At 45.5% G+C, this 24,121-nt stretch overlaps 1 protein-coding gene across 3 annotated transcripts in view; it reads right to left on the bottom strand.

The window, feature by feature from the left end:
- Window positions 1–6,700: 6,700 nt before the first annotated feature.
- Window positions 6,701–24,121, bottom strand: part of LOC134205720 (phosphoribosyl pyrophosphate synthase-associated protein 2-like) — a 30,783-nt gene continuing 13,362 nt past the window's right edge. For all 3 annotated transcript variants that reach the window (XM_062681260.1, XM_062681261.1, XM_062681259.1), the window contains exons 3-7: window positions 8,272–8,391; window positions 7,917–8,205; window positions 7,560–7,835; window positions 7,358–7,504; window positions 6,701–7,290 (exon numbers count right to left, since the gene is read on the bottom strand). In XM_062681260.1, coding sequence (XP_062537244.1) covers window positions 7,132–7,290; window positions 7,358–7,504; window positions 7,560–7,835; window positions 7,917–8,205; window positions 8,272–8,391 — 991 coding nt within the window. In that variant the 3' untranslated portion in view covers window positions 6,701–7,131. The remainder of the gene's footprint in view (window positions 7,291–7,357; window positions 7,505–7,559; window positions 7,836–7,916; window positions 8,206–8,271; window positions 8,392–24,121) is intronic.

Raw genomic sequence — 24,121 nt, 5'->3', positions numbered from 1 at the left:
CGCAATGTTGAACAACAGGCACGAAAGTCCATCACCTTGTCTTAGTCCCCGGCGCGATTCGAACGAACTGGAGTGTTCGCCCGAGATCTTCACACAGTTTTGCACACCATCCACCGTTGCTTTGATCAGTCTGGTAAGCTTTCCAGGGAAGCTGTTCTCGTCCATAATTTTCCATAGCTCTACGCGGTCTATACTGTCGTATGCCGCCTTGAAATCAACGAACAGATGGTGCGTTGGGACCTGGTATTCACGGCATTTTTGAAGGATTTGCCGTACAGTAAAGATCTGGTCCGTTGTCGAGCGGCCGTCAACGAAGCCGGCTTGATAACTTCCCACGAACTCGTTCACTAATGGTGACAGACGACGGAAGATGATCTGGGATATCACTTTGTAGGCGACATTAAGGATGGTGATCGCTCGAAAGTTCGCACACTCCAGCTTGTCGCCTTTCTTGTAGATGGGGCATATAACCCCTTTCTTCCACTCCTCCGGTAGCTGTTCGTTTTCCCAGATTCTGACTATCAGTTTGTGCAGGCAAGTGGCCAGCTTTTCCGGGCCCATCTTGATGAGCTCAGCTCCGATACCATCCTTACCAGCTGCTTTATTGGTCTTTAGCTGTTGAATGGCATCCTTAACTTCCCTCAAGGTGGGGGCTGGTTGGCTTCCATCGTCCGCTGAACTGACGTAGTCATCTCCTCCGCTGCCTTGACTTTCATTGCCTGTACTCTCAGCGCCATTCAGATGTTCCTCTTAGTGCTGCTTCCACCTTTCGATCACCACACGTTCGTCCGTCAAGATGCTCCCATCCTTATCCCGGCACATTTCGGCTCGCGGCACGAAGCCTTTGCGGGATGCGTTGAGCTTCTGATAGAACTTGCGTGTATCTTGAGAACGGCACAGCTGTTCCATCTCCTCGCATTCCGCTTCTTCCAGGCGGCGTTTCTTCTCCTGAAAAAGGCGGGTCTGCTGTCTCCGCTTCCGTCTATAACGTTCCACGTTCTGCCGGGTACCTTGCTGCAGCGCGACCGCCCGCGCTGCGTCCTTCTCCTCCAGAATCTGTCTGCACTCTTCGTCGAACCAATCGCTCCGTCGACTTCGACCCATATACCCGACGTTGTTCTCCGCTGCGTCGTTAATGGCTGCTTTGACTGTATTCCAGCAGTCCTCAAGAGGGCCCCATCGAGCTCACCCTCTTCCGGCAACGCTTCCTCGAGATGCTGCGCGTATGCAGTGGCGACATCAGGTTGCTTCAGTCGCTCTAGGTCGTACCGCGGCGGTCGTCGGTACCGAACATTGTTGATGACGGATAGTTTTGGGCGCAGTTTAACCATCACCAGATAGTGGTCAGAGTCGATGTTAGCGCCACGATATGTCCTGACGTCGATAATGTCGGAGAAGTGCCGTCCATCAATCAGAACGTGGTCGATTTGTGATTCTGTCTGCAGTGGCGATCTCCAGGTGTAAGTCTGTGCTGTCTGTGCCTTATAGACTCGGAAACTACTGAACCGATCGACGTGAAAATTTGTATGTAGAGGTTTTTGGGGCCGGGGAAGGTTCTTAAGATGGTTCGAGACCCCTCCCCGCTTTGGAAAGGGGGGTTCCCATACAAAAAAAAACTAATTTCTTCATAACTCGAGTTCCCATACAAAAAAAACTAATTTCTTCATAACTCGAGATCTAATCAGAAAATAAATCAATTTTAGGCGAAACGAAGTTCGTCGGGTCTGCTAGTTACAAAAAAAAAACAAATCATACGTACAATGTACATAAATCAATTCAGTGTCCAGAGCTACAAATATTTGATATTTGAAAAGTTGAAACCAAATGTCAATTCCGAGCAATGCAGGGCTAGTTCTGCTAGTATTTTTTATTTATTACCAGACTAAGGCCGGAGTGGCCTGTGCTGCACATAAAAGTCTTCTCCATTCAGCTCGGTCCATGGCTGCACTTCGCCAACCACGCAGAGGGTGGTTGGAGGGTAAAAAAACCATGCCAACCATGCGGAGGGTCCGCAAATCGTCCTCCACCTGATCGATCCACCTTGCCCGCTGCGCACCTCGCCTTCTTGTGCCCGTCGGATCGTTGTCTAGAATCATTTAAACCGGGTTACTGTCCGATATTCTGGCCACGTGCCCAGCCCACCACAGTCGTCCGATTTTCGCGGTGTGAACGATGGATGGTTCTCCCAACAGCTGATGCAACTCGTGGTTCATTCGCCTCCTCCACGTACCGTCCGCCATCTGCATTCCACCATAGATGGTACGCAACGCTTTCCTTTCGAAAACTCCCAGTGCGCGTTGGTCCTCCACGAGCATCGTCCAGGTCTCGTGTCCGTAGAGAACTACCGGTCTAATAAGCGTTTTGTAGATAGTCAGTTTGGTACGGTGGCGATATCTTTTCAATCGGAGTGTCTTGCGGAGTCCAAAGTACGTACGATTTCTAGCCACTATGCGTCTTCGAATTTCTCTGCTGGTATCGTTATCGGCGGTCACCAGTGAGCCCAAGTACACAAATTCTTCAACCACCTCGATTTCGTCACCACTGATAGAAACTCGTGGTGGGTGGCTTACATTGACCTCTCTTGAGCCTCTTCCTATCATGTACTTCGTCTTCGACGTCTTGATGACTAGTCCGATCCGCTTAGCTTCGCTCTTCAGTCTGATGTAGGCTTCCTCCATCTTCTCAAAGTTTCGTGCCATAATATCTATGTCGTCGGCGAATCCACCCCTTGCAACGCGATGTTAAATAGCAGACACGAAAGACCATCACCTTGCCGTAACCCTCTGCGCGTTTCGAAGGGACTCGAGAATGCCCCTGAAACTCGAACTACGCACTTCACCCGATCCATTGTCGCTTTGATCAACCTTGTCAGTTTATCTGGAAATCCGTATTCGTGCATTAGTTGCCATAGCTGGTTCCGATCGATTGTATCATAAGCGGCTTTGAAGTCGATGAATAGATGATGTGTGGGCACGTTGTATTCGCGGCATTTCTGCAGTACTTGGCGAATAACGAACACCTGGTCGTGGTGGAACGTTCGCCCATAAATCCCGCCTGGTACTGCCCCTCAAACTCCCTGGCAATTGGTGCTAGTCGACGGCATAAAATTTGGGAGAGTACCTTGTAGGCGGCGTTCAGCAATGTGATTCGCGGTAGTTGCTACAATCCAGCTTATCGTCCTTTTTGTAGATGGGACACACGACACCTTCCATCCACTCCTGCGGCAAAACTTCCTCCTCCCAAATATTGGTAATGACCCAGTGCAGCGCTCTAGCCAGTGCCTCACCACCGTGTTTAAATAGCTCTCCTAGTAGTTGGTCAACCCCAGGGGCTTTGTTGTTCTTCAGCCGACCAATCTCCTCCTGGATTTCCTGGAGATTCGGAGCCGGTAAAATTATGTCCTGCGCGCATTCTTCCAGGTCCATCACCATACCGCCATCTTCGTCTGCCACATCGCCATTCAGTTGTTCTTCGTAGTGCTGTCGCCACCTTTGGATCACCTCACGCTCGTTTGTAAGAAGGTTCCCGTTTATGTCCTTACACATATCAGGCTGCGGCACGTGGCTTTTACGTGAACGGTTCAACTTCTCATAGCGCGGTACAGTTGCTCCGTTTTTTCACGGTCTCGATCTTCCTGCTGGCGCTTTTTCCTCCGGAAAATCGAGTTTCGTCTGTTCCGCGCCCGTTTATATCGTGCCTCGTTCGCCCTCGTGAGGTGTTGCAGCAATCTCTCCGTACTGCATTCTTCTCTTTGTTACCGAATATAGTTACAATGGACGAACCATTGGCATACTTGCATAACATGTATATACATAGAAAACAATATCGAGGCGTTTCACCTATTTCATAGTTAAAGTGTACCCACTGTCCTATCCCCTCTCCCTATTTCGGCCCACGGAAGCAAAATTGAAAGAAAGATGGCAACACCATCTCCGCTATACCAAAGCCAAACGCCGAAGGAGGGGTGCAGAGAAAGAGAAAATCGAGGGATTCGAGAGAAAGATCGTGGACTAGTCGGGGAGTCGTATTTTGACTGTGATCGGATACAGACTTCTCGATTGACCGGAGAAAAGCTGTAAAAGAAGATCCTTGGGAAGCGTTGATTTGGCTAGGACTAAGTGTGCTGGTGAAGGGAGCCTAGAACGTCCCGAATATTGAAGAGTGTGCGCGGTGAACAGCTTCGATGCTGGATCATTAGGCCGAAGGTCATTATGCCGAATGAGAACTGGGGAGTGGGAAGTGAGAAATAAGGAGAACGGAAGAAGAAAAAAGGAAAAAGAAGTAAGAATGAAGAAAGAAAAACGAAGAAGGAAGAAAGAAGGAACAAGGAAGAAGGAAGAAAGAAGAACGAAGAAGAAGATTGAAGGAAAACGGTAGAAAGAAGGAAGAAAGAAGAAAGAAGAAAGAACAAATAAGGTAGAAGAAGAGGGAGGAAGAAAGAAGGAAGAAAGAAGAAAGAAGGAAGAAAGAAGGAAGGAAGAAGAAAGAAGGAAGAAAGAAGAAAGAAGGAAGAAGGAATAAGGAAGAAAGAAAAAGAAAGAAGGAAGAAGAAAGAAGAAAAAAGGAAGTATAGAAGAAAGAAGGAAGAAGGAAGAAAGAAGGAGATGGAAGGAAGAAAAAAGAAAGAATATAGAAAGAAGAGGGAAGCAGAAAGAAGGAAGAAATAATAAGGAAGAAGGAAGAAGGAAGAAGGAAGAAGGAAAAAAGAAAGAATAAATAAGAAGGAAGAAGGAAGATGGAAGAAGGAAGAAAAAAGAAAGAGGAAGGAGGAAAGAAGAAGGAAGTAGAAAAGGAAGAAGAAAGAAAGAATGCGGGAGAAAGAAAGAAGAAGGAACAAGGAAGAAGGAAAAAGGAAGAAGGAACAAGGAAGGAAGAAAGAAGAAGGAAGAATAAAGTAGGAAGAAAAAAAGAAAGAAACAGTACGGGAGAAAGAAGGAAGAAAGAAAAAAGAAGAAGGAAGAAGAAAGAAAAAAAGAAGCAGGAAGAAAAAAAGAAGGGAAGAAGGAAGAAGAAAGAAGAAAAGAAAGAAGAAGAAGGAAAAGGGACAAAGGAAGAAGGAAGAAGGATTAAGGAATAAGGAAGAAGGAAGAAGGAAGAAGAAAAAAGGAAGAAGAAAAAAGGAAGAAGCAAGAAGGAAGAAGGGAGAAATAAGAAGGAGGGAGAAAGCAGGAAGAATGAGGAAGGAAGAAGATAGAAGATGGAAGATGCAACAAGGAAGAAAGAAGAAGGGGTATGGTGAAGGATGAACTTCCAATTTTTCAATTTTTGCTTCTTTTTGCTAATTCGGCCTAACGGCCATTCGGCCTAATGACCATTCGGCCTAATGACTTTCGGCCAAATGACCTTCCGATAGAAAAGCCCATAGAGCGTCGTGAGTCCCGCGGAGCCGGAAAAAAACCTCGACTATTTCTCAAGCTGCATCCACGTACTAAACGCTACCGTCTCGCCGGCTGTTCATCCCACCGAGATGGGAACAAACCTCGAAGAATCCCCAATCGTCGCAGTGTTCAGCGTCGCAGCTCATCCCGCGGAAGCGAGACAGAGCTTCGACAAACTGCCCAAGTGTCCAACATTTCAGCCTCGTCGGCTGCCGTCCCCTCGATGCCATGAAAGTGCATTAGGAAGAATCTCAAGCCACCGTCTACGTTTCCAATGCTCCAGATCACTGGCGGCATCCTCGTGGAGCCAAGAGAGCTTCGACCAACCGCCCACGTGTACAACATTTCAGCCTCGTCGGCTGCCTGCCCCTTGAGGCCGTGAAAGTGTATCAAAGAGAATTTCAAGCCCCCCCATCTACGTGTCCAAGTGAAGCCGAGAAAAATCTTCGACAAATCGCCTATGTGTTCAACGCTGCAGATCTCTGGCTGCGTTCCCCTAGAGAACTGGGGAAAAAATCTCGAACTAAGCTTCCGCCCACGACGTGTCCAACGCTACGACCGTGTCGGCTGCCTACCTCGCGGAGCCGGAAAGACGACACAAAGAGTCATCGAGCCCTCCCCTCCCATTTGTCCAAGACTACAGCCTCGTCGGCAACCTATCCAGAGGACCTGGAGAAGCATAGTCGCCTCAAACTACCAACCACTGTCAGCCCGGCCAGCAATCCACTCGCGGAGCCGAGGAGAAGCTCCTTCAAATTCCGTTGTAGGTACCGTTGAGTACCTAGGTATGTCAAAACACCTGAGCAGGACAATGTCGACCAACTTTGTAAGGCCGCAACGCTTCCTTACCTCCCACTAACCCAAAACCCAGGAATATCAAATGGAAAATAAAATACAATTAAAAATGTACCTATTTTTTAAATCGTTGGTTCTTTCAAACCCTAACTCTATGTGCATGCAATTGCGTCGAACTTTCGTTGTATTGTTCACCTCTCTTCGCTATTCCGTCATGTATCCCTTGAGCAGGTACAGGTAAGCCTGATAACCCCAACGGTGAGGTAGTTTGGGATTTGTGGACGTCCACTGCATAGACGGCGGACGTCACTGGCAGTTACATCTTCCACTAACTGCTCACAATCGCCGTCATACCAGTCGTTTATCTGATCCGGGGGCACCGTGCCAAGTGCAGCGGTTGCGTTGCCACTAATGGCGGATCGAATGCTTATGGCGTAAGCCCAGCCATAGCATCAAGATCACATATCCGAGGGGAGAGAAATTGCGTGTTCTGGTTGATTGTCATCATGTCAATCGAATAATGACCATTTAATAATGATACTTTATTCAGCTTTCGTATAGTGATATTCTGTTTGCTTTTGAAAATGCTAATTAAAAAAGTGTGATCAGTGTTGTATAATATATAAATTGTGAATCATTTCCATTGTACTTAAAATCATCGATTATGAATGCAGTGGCCCTCAAACATTTCAAACCACCGTTTAGATCGTTCTTCCGAAGACGAAACATAGAGGTTCATGTGATCTGAACAGGTATAGCAGTTGACTATTTTTGTTTTTGCTTTTTGCAGCGGCATCGCAAGGGAAGCGTCCTGTCAGGCTTGGCCCAAATATTTAGTTCCATATTGTAATACTTCTTCCCTTTAGTTACCACAGCTTTCCTAAATAGGCGTTTTTTTTTAGTATGTAGTTTTCCATTCAGTAGTTTTGGCGCCCATCGTCTTTTAGATTGGGCTTGCCTAGTCCTCGAGGGTAACATTTTTAAACAAATACGACATCGATTCCTTGTTGTGAATACGACGAATTGCTTCTGCTAGTAAAATACTGATGTCCACCGTTTTGATCTTGTGGCACTGCATTTTCTGGATCTCGTGCGGAACTGTGTTGGTAACGACAACCTGTTGGAAATACGATTGGAATTGTTAGAAGGTCGCAACCTTATGGAGGGGTTGCAAATTGTTATACCTCATCGATAGGGGAATCTTCGATCAACCTTGGGGCATCCTGGCTGAGCAGTCCATGCGTGGCCATCACATAGATTTTGTAGGCTCCTCTCTCTTTCAGCACTTCGGCTGCAGCCACAAACGACTGTACGTCGTCGATGAGATCATCCTGGGGGTAACCTCATTAATAATCATCTATACCATGGAAGATGGAAGAGACTTACCACCATGATGGCGATCCTGCCGCCAACATCTCCCACCACGTTAATTGGAGGCTTCTCCTTAGCCGGGTGCACCGGAACTCCACCGGAGACGTCCATGGTGCGAGATTTGGGCAGCAGTGGGGGCGAGTTTCGGCCATCAACCTCATCCGTTTCCGATTCCTTCTGCTCTCCGTGGATCACGGCGATTCCCAGTCGTAGACGTTCGGCGTACGAAGTTGCTTTCTTGGCCGAGCCGGGATTACGCGCCACGATGACTGAGTTGCGATAATCAGGGATCTAGAACCATATTTGTTTTTTTTTTATCAGACCCAATCAGCACTTTTTTTGCTTGATAAAACCATAAGTTGCTTTACTTACAGATTCCTGGATATACTGAAGCAAGAATGGAGAGGCTCGCAGATTGTCCACCGGACAATCGAAGAAGCCCTGGATTTCCTTCTGGTGCAAGTCCATTGTGATGATGTGCGACAGGCCCGAGGTGCACATCATTCGGGCCAGCAGTTTCGACACGATGCAGCCTCGTTTGCGCATTTTGCATTGCTTGGAGTACGGTAGGTATGGAATTACGCCGACGATGGAATTTGCGGAGGACGTTTTGCAGGCGTATGCCATGATCAACAGCTCCATGATGTTGTTGTTGACATCTCTGTGAAATGGAGCAAATGTAAACCGTAGCCGAAGCTATGTGGAATTAAAAAAAATTGCAACTTACTTAGTACCAGTTTGAATGATGTAGATATCTTTGCCACGAACTGAATCTCCAATTTCGACCATCGTTTCCCGATTAGTTTTATGATACACTGAACAGCCTCCATTGTTCACGCCCAGACGACTGGAAGTAAGGACGAAGATGCATTTGAATTATTCTGCTTAACCCTTTTCATAGAAAGTATATCACGGATGGCATGGTAAATGCTGGGTAATGTGTACCGTTGCTGGTAGCTCAAGGAACAAAATAATATAAACATCATTTTGCGGTCATTAGCCTCTCACCCAGCAACCTCCTCGTGGTGGTGGCCACACAGAGTTCGATCAAAACCTGTAAATTTTCGTTTAAGTTGATGCAACAAATTGATCTCCGTGTTTAACAACATAAAGTTATAGTTGGGTTTAACTTTACCCGTGCTGTCATTTCATGGTTAATATCTTTAATAAACGGCACGGCAAATGCTGGGTAAAGCGTACCATTGGTACTTCGCGTACCTGAAAGAATAAAATAGACCCCATCTCGCGGTCCTTAGCCTCTTACCCAGCAAACTCCTATCCCTACCTCCCCGCGGTGCTGGCCGGGATACGAGCAACCTTAGGGAAGATCGGGTAACCAACCCCGGTGGGAACTATGGTCGTATGCTGACAGGGAAGGGGGGGTTTGCTCCTCTTCGGAGGTGCAAATCTTAATGAGCGTCTGTTCTCCATGTCAGGATCGGCTCACAACAGCGTCTGCTCTCCATGTTAGGGGCGGCTGATCATCGTCCGAGTGCCAGCGAGGGACTCTAAGTGAAACTGTGCACCATGGTCCACCGGAAATAAGGAGGAATGGTCCTCCGGAAATTTAGGGGTTTGGTGTCAGGCCCTGCAAGCCAGCCTTTAAAAATCTTAAGCAACGAACAATCAACAAGAGAGTACGGACCGGAACCATCGGCGAAGACCACTGCGACGAAAAGGGACTAGCGATTGGAAACTCGGTTCGTGGAACTGCAAATCTCTCAACTTCATCGGGAGCACACGCATACTCGCCGATGTGCTCAAGGACCGTGGATTCGGCATGGTAGCGCTGCAGGAGGTTTGTTGGAAGGGATCAATGGTGCGAACGTTTAGAGGTAATCATACCATCTACCAGAGCTGCGGCAACACACACGAGCTGGGAACAGCTTTCATAGTGATGGGCGATATGCAAAGGCGCGTGATCGGGTGGTGGCCGATCAATGAAAGAATGTGCAAGTTGAGGATCAAAGGCCGGTTCTTCAACTTCAGCATAATCAACGTCCATAGCCCACACTCCGGAAGCACTGATGATGATAAGGACGCATTCTACGCGCAGCTGGAACGTGAGTACGACAGCTGCCCAAGCCGCGACGTCAAAATCATCATAGGAGATTTGAACGCTGAGGTTGGCCAAGAGGAGGAGTTTAGACCGACTATTGGAAAGTTCAGCGCTCACCGGCTGACGAACGAAAACGGCCTACGACTAATTGATTTCGCCGCCTCCAAGAATATGGCCATTCGCAACACCTACTTCCAGCACAGCCTCCCGTATCGGTACACCTGGAGATCACCACTGCAGACAGAATCACAAATCGACCACGTTCTGATTGATGGACGGCACTTCTCCGACATTATCGACGTCAGGACATATCGTGGCGCTAACATCGACTCTGACCACTATCTGGTGATAGTTAAACTGCGTCCAAAACTATCCGTCATCAACAATGTTCGGTACCGACGACCGCCGCGGTACGACCTAGAGCGACTGAAGCAACCTGATGTCGCCACTGCATACGCGCAGCATCTCGAGGCAGCGTTGCCGGAAGAGGGTGAGCTCGATGGGGCCCCTCTCGAGGACTGCTGGAATACAGTCAAAGCAGCCATTAACGACGCAGCGGAGAACAACGTCGGGTATATGGGTCGAAGTCGACGGAACGATTGGTTCGACGAAGAGTGCAGACAGATTCTGGATGAGAAGGACGCAGCGCGGTTGGTTGCGCTGCAGCAAGGTACCCGGCAAAATAGAACGTGGAACGTTATAGACGGAAGCGGAGACAGCAGACCCGCCTTTTTCAGGAGAAGAAACGCCGCCTGGAAGAAGCGGAGTGCGAGGAGTTGGAACAGCTGTGTCGTTCTCAAGATACACGCAAGTTCTATCAGAAGCTCAACGCATCCCGCGAAGGCTTCGTGCCGCGAGCCGAAATGTGCCGGGATAAGGATGGGAGCATCTTGACGGACGAACGTGTGGTGATCGAAAGGTGGAAGCAGCACTACGAGGAACATCTGAATGGCGCTGAGAGTACAGGCAGTGAAAGTCAAGGCAGCGGAGGAGATGACTACGTCAGTTCAGCGGACGATGGAAGCCAACCAGCCTCCACCTTGAGGGAAGTTAAGGATGCCATTCAACAGCTAAAGACCAATAAAGCAGCTGGTAAGGATGGTATTGGAGCTGAGCTCATCAAGATGGGCCAGGAAAAGCTGGCCACTTGCCTGCACAAATTGATAGTCAGAATCTGGGAAACCGAACAGCTACCGGAGGAGTGGAAGGAAGGGGTTATATGCCCCATCTACAAGAAAGGCGACAAACTGGAGTGTGAGAACTTTCGAGCGATCACCATCGTTAATGCCGCCTACAAAGGGATATCCCAGATCATCTTCCGTCGTCTGTCACCATTAGTGAACGAGTTCGTGGGAAGTTATCAAGCCGGCTTCGTTGACGGCCGCTCGACAACGGACCAGATCTTTACTGAACGGCAAATCCTTCAAAAATGCCGTGAATACCAGGTCCCAACGCACCATCTGTTCGTTGATTTCAAGGCGGCATACGACAGTATAGACCGCGTAGAGCTATGGAAAATTATGGACGAGAACAGCTTCCCTGGGAAGCTTACCAGACTGATCAAAGCAACGGTGGATGGTGTGCAAAACTGTGTGAAGATTTCGGGCGAACACTCCAGTTCGTTCGAATCGCGCCGGGGACTAAGACAAGGAGATGGACTTTCGTGCCTGTTGTTCAACATTGCGCTAGAAGGTGTCATGCGGAGAGCCGGGTGTAACAGCCGGGGTACGATTTTCAACAGATCCAGTCAATTTATTTGCTTCGCGGATGACTGGACATTGTCGGCCGAACATTTGCAAAGGTGGCAGAACTGTACACCCGCCTGAAACGTGAAGCAACAAAAGTTGGACTGGTGGTGAATGCGTCAAAGACAAAGTACATGCTTGTGGGCGGAACCGAGCGCGACAGGGCCCGCCTGGGAAGCAGTGTTACGATAGACAGGGGATACCTTCGAGGTGGTTGAGGAATTCGTCTACCTCGGATCCTTGCTAACGGCTGACAACAACGTTGGTCGTGAAATACGAAGGCGCATCATCTGTGGAAGTCGGGCCTAGTACGGGCTCCAGAAGAAACTGCGGTCGATTCACCACCGCACCAAATGTGTCATGTACAAGACGCTTATAAGACCGGTTGTCCTTTACGGACATGAAACATGGACAATGCTCGAGGAGGACTTGCAAGCACTCGGAGTATTCGAGAGACGGGTGCTTAGGACCATCTTTGGCGGTGTGCAAGAAGACGGTGTGTGGCATCGAAGAATGAACCATGAGCTCGCCCAACTCTACGGCGAACCCAGTATCCAGAAGGTAGCTAAAGCCGGAAGGGTACGATGGGCAGGACATGTTGCAAGAATGCCGGACAGCAACCCTGCAAAGATGGTGTTCGCTTCCGATCCGGCAGGTACAAGACGGCGTGGAGCGCAGCGAGCGAGATGGTGCAGAACGACTTGGCGAGCGTGGGGCGTATCCGAGGATGGAGAGATGCGGCCTTGAACCGTGTATTGTGGCGTCAAATTGTTGATTCAGTGTTATCTGTTTAGATGTTAACTAAATAAATGAAAATGAAATCTTTAATAAAAAAAATCATACGGGTTGAGTACAAGACACGACCGCTCGACGTAAACTACGTAAAACAGTTTGGTGAAATGAAGAATATAGTGTCATCATGCAGGAAAATTACAAAATTACTCTTTTGATTTCATATGATACTACACTGGTTTCGAGCAATATTCAAAATAATAAACTTTTGGATACGACAATTTAAATTTGCATTTTAAAAGTTACTTATATATTATGTAATTAAGCCAAATTTGTTAAATTTTCGAGTTCTGTACAATATGAGTAGTTTAGTTTTGTCATTCAAAATCTCACATGATTTCGCGACGATCCCCAATTTCAAAATTTTCATTTTACACCCTATATCAGAGTTTTCCCTTTAGACCTTATTTTGTACTTTTAAGATGCTATTTGTACGACTGAGATGCTACAGAGGCCATCTTTATGACTGAATATTCGGTTGTGAATCGCACTTTGTACATAATAACGAACAACAGCAACTAAATGATTGGCCGAAGCTTGCGAGAAAATTGTACTTGTTGCTGACAATGGCAACTGGATGATTTCCTACACCAGAACATACGCCATCGTTGCGTCCCATCGATGATTATGATTTTTCAAACGTCAGTTAAACTCACTTTCTCTCATGTCAAATTTATTGCCTTTAAAAGGACCGATTGATCTTCGATCATGCGGCTTCCCAATCACTAACCTAACAGCAGCTTACCGATACTGCCGTAATCTGGAAAAGTGACGTAACAGCCATTTTACAACATGCATGTTTTCCATTTTTCTGTTAAAGAGCTCGATGAGTAGTACTCGTTAACACCATTTTTGGAAAATGGCGTATACCGTCGTGCGGGGCTTCTTTTGACTCCGGGGGCTACTTTGGATTTTTGATTTTCTAAAAAAACTAAACGAAAAAAATAACAAATTTGAAACAGAAAGTTTCCATCCAACTTTCAACAAGACATCCGAAGAGTGATAATGGCAATTTGATAGTAGTTTACGTTATAGATCTTGTTTCAAAATGTCCAAAGTAGCCCCCGATTTTTCAAAAGAAGCCCCGTACGACGGTACGTCACTTTTTCAGATTACGGCAGGATAGTCCGAGTCTTGCGAGAAAATTGGACACGAGTGCTGCTGACGCCGAAGATGATTTCCATCATGTTGAATTCTCTGCCACAACCTTTCCGTTGGGAGCGCTACCCATGCCATCGGTGGGAGCGAATTTCCTGCAGTAAGAATGCCGACGGCCACCACCGATGCTGATGGCTAACCGCTGGGGCCTCTCTTCACGAAATCTCCACCAAATGACGCGCAACTTTGCTCGAATGAAATGGCTCGCGCACGTGGGAAAGCTACTTAATCATGTAATCAATAAAGTAAAACATGTAGCCACGCCTCTTTTTTTTTACTTAAATTCAATTTTTTTGTGTTCATACAATAGTGTATCACTAAATTAATGATTTCGTGTGTGTTACTTCTACGTGAAGTTAAACGATTTACAATGATATGGAAATGCTAATATCATCTTCCAAACTCGGACGTACATGTTCATGATAGCATTAGAGGCGAAAGTATAGAATTGATAGTTCCGTTAGGATACGGCAGGCATGAAGAATGTTTTATAGAAGTCGATTTGAAAGCGAGCGGAGGGCAATATTTGTGATGGCACATATCGCACGACCTTCCTTCTGCCAAGCTCCCGTATGAAGGGGGAGGGAAGAATATCAGTGTGGAAGCTGATATATCTCCACTGGCAAAAGGAAGGTGGCAGAACTGTGCAATAAAAATCCTATTCGACTAAATGCTGATGTCATATTAGAAATTCGGAGACAGTACTCGTCGATAGCAAATCCTTCCGCACGCGATGGCATATGAGCAAGTCAAACCACCTTCCTTTTGCCAGTGGAGATATATCAGCTTCCACACTGATATTCTTCCCTCCCCCTTCATACGGGAGCTTGGCAGAAGGAAGGTCGTGCGATATGTGCCATCACAAATATTGCCCTCCGCTCGCTTTCAAATCGACTTCTATAAAAACATTCTTCATGCCTGCCGTATCCTAACGGAACTATCAATTCTATACTTTCGCCTCTAATGCTATCATGAACATGTACGTCCGAGTTTGGAAGATGATATTAGCATTTCCATATCATTGTTAATAATGTATCAGTTAAAGTGTTTGGCCACCTGGCCCTTCATCCTCATTTGTGTTTTCTTGTTTGTTTTGTAAAGATAATTGTTTTGTGTTCAATTTTTACATGTTAACCTTGAGGAGGCATTAGTTAATTTTAAAATTTAATAACCTAACTAACTATTTACACTAATATTTACAATCATAATTTGATAACCTAGATAGGAACAAGCGCCCTAATCGCTTCTTGGTCCGAGAAGGCGCAACGAACCCTAAAGTTTTCTTTACACTCACCAAAGCGTTCATGTAGGGTTTTTATGCCGGCCAGTCGGTAGACCTCAGATGTTCTTGTCCTGGGAGGGGTGTTGAGGTTCATCCTCATGAATTTGTCTTGGACCCCTTGAAGTTTGAGGTGGTGGGTTTTAGCGCAGCTCTCCCAGACCGGCATGCCGTATTCGATCACAGGGAGGATGATTTGCTTGTAGACAGCAAGCTTATTTTTCAGGGACAATGACGACCGACGGTTGATCAAAGGGTATAGTAGTTTCAACAAAACGTTACACTTCGTCACCGTCTTGTCAACCTGTTGGCGGAAAATAAGCTTGCTGTCGAGGGTCAAGCCAAGGTAGTCGGCCTCATTGGCCCATTCCACAGTCGTGCCATTGAGGATGATTTTACAGTCCCCAGGCGGAACAAGTTTAGGGGATTTAGAGTGTGGGAAAATGACGACCTGGGTCTTCGCCGCGTTGATACAGATCTTCAGGCTGGTGAGGTACTCTGTCAGGGCATCCAGGCTTCGTTGGAGTTTTGCCACTAGTGCTCTGATCACTCTACCGTTGTAGACGATGGAGGTGTCATCTGCGAATAGAGACAGAATGCCGCCTTCTGGAGGTTCTGGCATGTCGGAGGTGAACAGATTGAAAAGCAGGGGCCCGAGGATACTGCCTGGGGGACGCCTGCGACGATGTTGTGCGCATTGGAACTTGCTCCGCTGATTGAGACCCGGAATGTCCTTGCCGACAGGTAATTGTTGGTGATTTTCACCAGGTAGCTGGGAAGATTGTAGCGTTGTAGTTTGTACACCAGGCCATCATGCCATACATTGTCAAATGCATTCTCGACATCGAGTAAGGCCATGGCGGATGTTTTTGAGACAAACTTGTTCCGTCTGAGGACGTTGGTAACTCGAGTCAATTGGTGTACAGTTGACCGACCGCGTCGGAAACCAAACTGTTCCTCGAGCAAGGTATTGAGATTTTCGGCAGACTCAAGTAATCGGTGATGAATAACTTTTTCGAATAGCTTGGATAACCCTGAGAGAAGACTGATGGGTCGATAACTTTTGGGGGAGGAAGGATCCTTCCCAGGCTTCCGAATGGGGATGACTTTCGCTGACTTCCAGGACGATGGGAAGTAGCTGAGTCGGAGACACTGATTAATTATCAGCGAAAGGTGCTCAAAGAATGGAGCACTCATGTGTTTGAGCTCAAGATTCAGGATGCTGTCGAAGCCTGGGACCTTCATGTTCTTCGATGATTTGATATAGGCCGTCAATTCGCCAGCTGAGATCTCCAACTCCTCCGAGAAGTCGTTGGGAATCAAATGGATGTTGTTAGCATGCTCGTTTACGGCTGCTTCGTGTGGACTGACGATGTTCTGCCCAAGATTTTGTGAGCTGACGAAGTGACGACCTATTTCAGCGACCTTCTCTGCAGGAATTATCAAGCGATCCTTTGAGCCATTATTATCTAGTGGGATCAAAGGTGGAATGGGCCGAGGCTTGGATTTTAGTATAATCTGGGAGAGTGCGGATCTTATTTGAGAAATCGTTATTTTTGAGATCCACCATTCTGGCCTGGATAATTTTTGTGATTCGATTGCAGCTTGCCTTAAACTCAGGCAGTCCAGTACGCTGGAACTGCCTGCGAGGGACATTCCGCAAACGAATCAAATCTTTGGTGAGTGTATCGATGTTTAAGGAGTTGCTTACCTGCCGAGCCGTCGGTACGTGTTGCTCCCGGGCCGCCGTGATCGCCTCCTCGATAGCGCAAAGCTGGCGGTCGATACTTTCCGGCGTCTCCGTAATCGACGGTGTTATCGACGCAGTGCTGGAACCACTGCCAGTTGACTCGATGGTAGTTTCGCCGTAACTGCTGGTGCCGATTGACCGAGGAGCCCACTTCCGCCACCACCGGATAGTGATCCGAACTGAGCTCCTGGCGGACGACTGGCTGCGAGACGTGGTCACTCATGTTTGTTATGTAGAGGTCGAGGGTTGCGTGGACACCGGACCGACTCAGCCGAGTGGGGGAATCCGGGCTCAAGATCGTGTAGTGGCCTTCCTCCATGTCGTTGCTCCAGATGGTGCCGTTTCGATTGCTGCGACTGTTGCCCCAGGCTTGATGTTTGGCATTGAGGTCGCCGGCAATGATAAACTGACCTTGTCTCCGTGTAAGTTTGACGATGTCCCTCCGAAGGGCAGCCGATTGTCCATCGCCGGCTTTGGCTTGTGTTGGACAGTACGCAGCGATGAGCGCGATTGTGCCTACAGAAGTGGTGATTTCGACACCGATGACCTCGATGACACTGAGTTGGAAGCTTGGAAGCAGACGACAGTTGATGTTGTAGCGAAGAGCGATAGCCACACCGCCTCCCCTGGTCGGCCGGTCAAGTCGTACGATGCGGAAGTCCGGGATGTTGACGTTTACCTACGGTTTTAGGTGCGTTTCGGTGATGAACGCCACGTCTATTTCCTTCTCCTCAAGGAAATCCTTCAGCTCAATTATTTTGCTCTTTAGCGAGCAAGCGTTCCAGTTGACCAGGCCCACCCTAGCAGCCATTTTCAATGATGAACATGCCAAGAGTGAAGACCTGGTCGAAGCGGGTTTTGCAGCCGCGCAGCCGAGTGGCGAGCTGCGCGAAGATCGGCATCAGTTGCTCCGGAGTGTACAGCGGGGCAGATTCTTCCGGTGGGACGGCTTCGTTTTCCGACTGCCGACGGAACCCAGGAGGAGGGAGCGGGGGCCATTCGCTGGTGGATGGTGCCGACGATGCTGGAGCTTGGACCGATGCAGCTGCCGCTGCCAGTCGCTTGTGCGGCTGTAGCGGTGGGAGTATTGGAATCACACGACGGGGAGCTGGGATGGCTGGAAAGTTCACCTCGTTGATTACAGGAACACGGTTCTTCTTCGGAATGGTCCTGGTAGAAGCCTTCTTCCGGATTTCCAGGAACTCAGCTCGCTTTGGGCAGCCTTTTGTGGTGGCCCGATGTTTGTCGCCACAGTTGGCGCATTTGGGATCGGCCACCTCCATTTTGTCGCACTGGGGTTCACCACACTTGTTGTAGCGCAGGTTCATGCGGCAGTTCATGGTTCCGTGCCCGAAATTGAAGCAGTTAGTGCATTGCGTGACATCGCGGTGCACTGGCCGATATCGCTCCCAGTCAACGACGGTGTAATTTATAACGCCAACCAGCTCTAGGTCCTTCCAGGTAGTGGAGCCGTGCTCAAGATGGAACAGGTAAAGCTGGTCGCGTTTTCATGTCGTTGAGTCCTCGCAGCAAAGCTTTGAGCGGCTTCGTGCCGGGGTGGTCATGAGTGTAGTACTCACACTTTTGGACCTCGAGGAACTCCACGACGGATTGATGATCCTTGTTTGCCGGCATCACTTTCACGCCCTCGCTGCAGAGCCGAAAAGTAGATTTCAGCCCCTTAGTGATCAGCTGGCGAATTTTTGAGCGTAAATCCGGCGGATCGCCCTTCACAAACACTGGGGGGCACTTCTCCTTCCGCTCCGGTTGCACCTGCGGCAGCTGCGATTGCTGCTTCTTCCTCTTTTTCGGCGGATTGCCGGCGCCATCAAGGGGCAACGGCGAGAACACGTTGCTTTGCAAAATCTGCTTGGAGGGGTTACCCGCGCCTCCAAGAGCAGTGCGCTTAGGTACTTTTCCCGCGACCGGATCGGCCACCGAGTCTCGCATGACGGATCCGGGAGAAAATAACGCCAACGCGACGGAGCGAAAACGTAAACAGCGAACGAACGAGAAAATACACTTGGAAAAATAGCGCGAGCAAAAAACACGTCCGTATGTGCTGCTGTCTCGAACTGGAATGCCACGCCTCTTTGAAGAGTGTTATGATTGCAAATAATATTTGCACTCATACCGATAACAAAGAGGCGGGACTAATGGGCTTACTTCATTGATTACAAGAAAGGTGTTTTTCCACGTGCGGGAGCCATTGTGTTCGAGACGTGTTGGAAAAAAATACAACTACTCAACCTGTGTCGACTTTGTCTCGGAGCATATGGTAGGAGACCATGCAAGTTTCGTAAGCAGTGTAACATTGATGGATGTCAGCGACGTCACCAACCCTTATTGCATTCCAATAAAGTTTCTAATGAAACCAAGCGGGACAAAGATGATAATAAGGTTTATCTCCGAGACGGCAAGTTAAAGGCTAATAGTAATGACAAGTTGGATAAAAATGAGACTTCGACAACACCGACGACAATCTTTATTTTGCTGAAAACACAACGCTTTTTCGAATTCTTCCGGTAACGCTACATGGGAATAATCGATCCATTTCTGTTTATGCATTCCTGGATGATGGGTCGGAGAAAACATTGGTCGACGAGGAGGTAGTTAAACAACTAGTATTCGGAGAAACGCAACCATTGTGTCTTCAGTGGACAGCAAATTTTAAAAGAACGGAGGCCAATTCTCAAAGGGTCGCATTGGAGATCACCGGAGCCATTGGAAAGGCCAAGTTTTCTCTAGTCGATGTTCGCACGGTTGGCAAGCTGGATTTGCGGTATTCTGAGTTGGCGAAGGCGTTTCCTTATTTGAGAGGCCTACCTGTCGATGACTACGAAAATGCGATGCCACGCATTCTCATCGGAAATGATAACGCACATGTTACATCAACACTGAAGCTTTACGATGGGCATCCTGGAGAACCGATAGCAGCGAAATCGCGACTAGGATGGACCATATACGGATCCAGCCAAGACAGATTTGTAGAAACAATCCATAGCTTCCATATTTGTGAGTGCCAGGAGGACAACATGAACTCGTAGAACAGTTCTTTTCGGTAGAGAGCCTGGGAGTAATGGAAGGGGTGCAACCGGAGTCTTTGGAGCAACAGCGATCTAATCGAATACTGAGGAAAACCACCATGCGGATCGGCCAACGATTCCAAACAGGACCTTTGTGGAAGTATGGAAATTTCGAGTTCCCGGATAGCTATGTAATGGCTTTTAGACGGTTACAATGTTTGGAGAGACGAATGCTGAACGATCCGGTCATTGGAGAAAGTGTGAAGAGACAAATACCCGAGTATATAAGGGGCCGTCCAGAAACCACGTGGTCATATAGGGGGGGAGGGGGGGGTTTGGAAAATGACCACGATAAGCCACATGGGGGGAGGGGGGTGTTGCTCTCGAACCACGTGGTTTTTTTTTTAACACGAAAATTTTTGGTAAATAACAATAGCGGTGTAAAAAAGAAAAATCATCAAAATTTAATGATTTAATCATTAAACGCAAAGCGCATCTTAGGGCCGATGCCCACGTAGCGTCTTTTCAACTCAGTGTTAAAATGAATTTAGCATTAAGCATCGAGAAAACCCGGTAACGCAGCGTCGGTCGCAACGCCGATGCATATCTGAGTTATTTGGCCAACTTAGCTTAAGATCCTATTTCCATAAAAAAATAAACGAAAAAGCAGGTTGCGTTTCAGTCTCAATTTTCACCAAAAAATTGGGAAAGAAAATGAAAAATATTTTCTAAAAATTCCGCCGCAGATGGTTTTGGCATCACGCCGCCGACACTTTTGCATCAGCGGACTACAGCTACAATTTTGAAAACTGTTCATGTTTTTACAATAATTCAAGAAATTTGTTGATCAAAATCATTATCATATCAGGGGGGAAGGGGAATTTAATTTCTTTTTGCTCTTTTTTCGTTTCAGAGAGCGAGCAAAGGCGCTTAAACCTAGGCTATTAGCCAGGGCAAGGCTAATACCTTCGCCCCATCCGAGGAAAATCATCGGCAAGGATAATGGAGTGACATAAATTTCTTAGCAAAGTCACTCCCAACGTATTTCCACAAATTTTCTATCATTTGCTTATAATGATACTCCTACTACCCCTACCCCTACCCACCATCCAATTCCTTGACATCTATGAGGGCGTCGGTGAGTCGCTGGCCTCTCGTTAAGTAGATGTCATATCATCATTTCCTTCCCTTTCCTAGTAACGGAGAAGATGGGCGTGGCCGGCAATGATAGCTTTCATGTTTTATCATTTTGGCCCCCAATTGGATTTCCATTGAATCCCAAATGGAAATCCATAAGCAATTGGGGTAAGAAAGGTAAAGAATATACATGACAACTATCAGTATGCAATCTACGAAATACTCCGTTGCAACGCAACGCAACAATAATTCAAGAAAAATCTTCAAAAGAATGTCTTGTGGATATTCAGGAAAAATCCAGTAAAAAAATTCCTGTAAAAACTTTGACCTTACTTCATACAATCCTGATAAAGTGCTAGCATTCAGAATGTTTTTTGAACAATTCTCTCTGGAAAATTTTGCTACAAATTGGTCATGAAAAAAAAAAAACAAAATATCGCCAGTGTAAATGCCGAAAAAAATTCCATGTGAATTCTGTCTGAAAATTCAAAACAGTCTCGTGGGAAATACATATAATTTTTGGTGGAAAAAAATGTTCATATTTTCATATTTTTAGAACATTCTAATGAATTTCTTCGACAAGTTCTTCCGAATCTTCACCAGAAATTCTATTTCATTTCCAAAATAAGTTTTTCGAGCATTTTAGGGAGTGCACTTCAAAATGTTTAGTCTCCAGTTAGCCTTACGAGCAAAGGCATAGGATTGCCAATCCGGAGATGACGAGTTCGATTCTCGTTCCTGTCTAGGATGTTTTCGGGTGTCAAACATTGTCGACACCCTAGGTATAATGTATCCTTCGTACTTGCTACACAAGATATATAATCGTACAATGGCTGGCATTTAAAACTTTCAATTTATAACTGAGGAAATGCTAATAGAATAAACTAAGTTGAAAAGCAGACCAACTTCCAGTTGGAATATGGATCCATAGAAGAAGAAGAAGACTTCTAAATTTTTCAAGAAAAAATCTTCTGAATTTTCATGAGAAATTAAATAGCCAATGCCACATGAAACACTTTGATATTACCGTTGATTTTTTGTTTTTGGATTTTTGTTTTCAAATTTGGAATTTTGAAATGAAATTTTTTACGCTCTTTGTGAGTTCTATCACATTTTTTAAATTTTCCAAATATTTTTTTTATTCAATGCATTATTTAGAATTTCCACGGAAGAGTCTATGGATTATCTTCAAAAAATACTTTGGATTTTCAAAGAATAAATCTTTAGAATTCTCAAGGTTCGTGTTTTTTTTAATTTGCACCATAAATTCTTCCAAAATTTCATGGCAAATTCATTCTTCTTCGGAAAGTCATTTTGATTTCTTTGTAGGTTCAGCTAAACATTGCTTTAAATCTTTACCATGCAAAGAAGCACAAGAAATGATTTAAAAATTTTAAGGAATTTTCACATCAGAAAATCTTTAAAATTTTGATTTAATTTTCTAAGGAATTCCTATTGGAATTGCTTCTAAAGTACAACCTTCACAAGTACTACAAAAGTGCAATTTTTTTCGTTATTTCCACTTGTAAAAACATCGAAATATCCTCGGGAAATTCATTATTGGTGTTTTAGATGAACTTTTTTTCGATTTTCTACTGGAAAATCTTAGGAATTTCCATCGGAAATATTTTGGTATACTCCAAATAATTTCTTTTGGAAATTAAAAAAACTGCTGAAAATTTCTAAGATTTTTTTGAAAAACGAAAAAAATTTCCATTGGAAATTTAGAAGAATTTCCTTTGAAGATTCATTAAATTTGCCCAGGATTTTGAAAAAAATCTTTAGAGATTCTGTAAAAAAGTAAGCTGGATTTTTTCTAATTTATGCCGGAAGTTCTTCGGAATTTGATGTTTATTGGAATTTTCATGCATTTAGGATCCTTCTACGGATTCTTCTAGTTCTTCAAAATTTCTACCGAACCTTTTTTAGGAACTTTTCCACAGAATTTCGAAAAAAAATCGTTGAAATACTGAAGATTTTTCCGTGGAGACTCCGAAGAATTTCTTCTAACTATTCTGAAGGGTTTCCCTTGCAACTCCAGAATAATTATTCTTGAAAATTAGGAAGATCTTGGAATTTAAAATTCATCCAAGCAATACATGTAGGCAATTATTTAGGATTAAGAAGCCTAGTTCTTATGATATTGAATAATTAGGCTAATTGATCGAAAAATTTAATAATGCACCTAATTAGAACATTTAGGTGCATTTTTAAATTTTTCGATCAATAATGCACAAAATTCTAGTAGTTCGTATGAAAAAGGTTATGACATAGAGAAGTTTGCATTTAAAAAATCAACATGAAATTCTAAATAAAATGCTTTTTAAATTCATAAAAGGATCTTAGAACTAAGAAGAGTCCTGCGATATGAAAAAAAGTGGCAGTGTTCCAGAAAAAAAAACTCCAACTCCTAGGGTAATAAATAGTGTTATAATAACGATTGAAATTGAATTCCAAAACAAATCTCAACCCTTTCAGGACGGATGGGTCATATATGCCCAGCGTTTTAGATTGGCTATTAAATCACAAAAGACAGCTAGACCACCATTTTCTTCAGTAAAATTGTTCATCTAGATACAGTGAACTCTCCCTTACTCGATATTGAAGGGACCATCGAGTTAGGGAGGTATCGAGATACGGAATATATTTATATTTGACCGAATGCCATTTAGCCGAATAGTTTAAATTTGTTTCCTTATAAAGTGAATTGAGAAGAGAGATGTTCAGAGTGAATAGTGAACAGCGAGAACTGGGAAGTGAGAAATTAGATGTTCGAAATGAGTACAGAGTAGTGAGAAGTGAGTACTGAGAAACGGAAGTGAGTATTAAGTAGTGTGATCTGTGCAGTAACATGTGAGTAGTGGGAAATGAGACATGAGAAGTGAGGAGTGAGAAGTGAGATGTGATAGTTGCAAAGTGAGGATAGTGTGATATGAGTAGTAAGATAAATAGAAGCAAAGGGTGAGCAATGAGAGATGATAATTGGGTAATGAGAAGTGAGATGTTGAGTAGTGAGCAGTGAGTGGAGGGACATAAAGCAGACCTCAGACGAGAGATATATTGACAATACTTTTCTCATCAAACCTTTCATCAAACTTGTCTTCAATATTTTCACTGATTAGTCGGCGTGGCCGTAGCTGAAGAAAAATTCAAATTTTTCGTGAATTACTACGAATCAAATAGCGGTATAGCCAACAAAACACGCACACACTCAACCGTCGTCGACTCCTGTGGGCAAACTGCGGAGGCGATGAGGAGAAATATTGAAAAGAATATCAAACTTTTCTGATTTCCATCAATATTTACTTCAATATATTGGGATCGTACTCACACCATCAATCTTTTTCTTCAATATGCAAGAGTTTGTCAAACTTTTCCTGTCCTCTGAGGTAAGGAAGGAAACAGAAAAAAACGTTTCTCATTTCTCGTTTCTAGGCTCTCAGTTTTCACTTCTTACTGCTCCCTTCTCACACCTCATTTCCCATTACTTACTTCTCTTTTCTCACCTCCCTCTCCCCACTATTCACTTCTCATTTCGCACTTTTCACTATTCATTTCTTACTTCGCACATCTCACTTTTCAGTACTACTTCGCACTACAAATGTCGCACTTCTAACTTCTCCCTTCTCAC

The sequence above is a fragment of the Armigeres subalbatus genome, chromosome 1, assembly GCF_024139115.2.
Source record: "Armigeres subalbatus isolate Guangzhou_Male chromosome 1, GZ_Asu_2, whole genome shotgun sequence".
Lineage (NCBI taxonomy): Eukaryota > Metazoa > Arthropoda > Insecta > Diptera > Culicidae > Armigeres > Armigeres subalbatus.
This window is presented reverse-complemented; position numbering and strand designations above follow the sequence as displayed.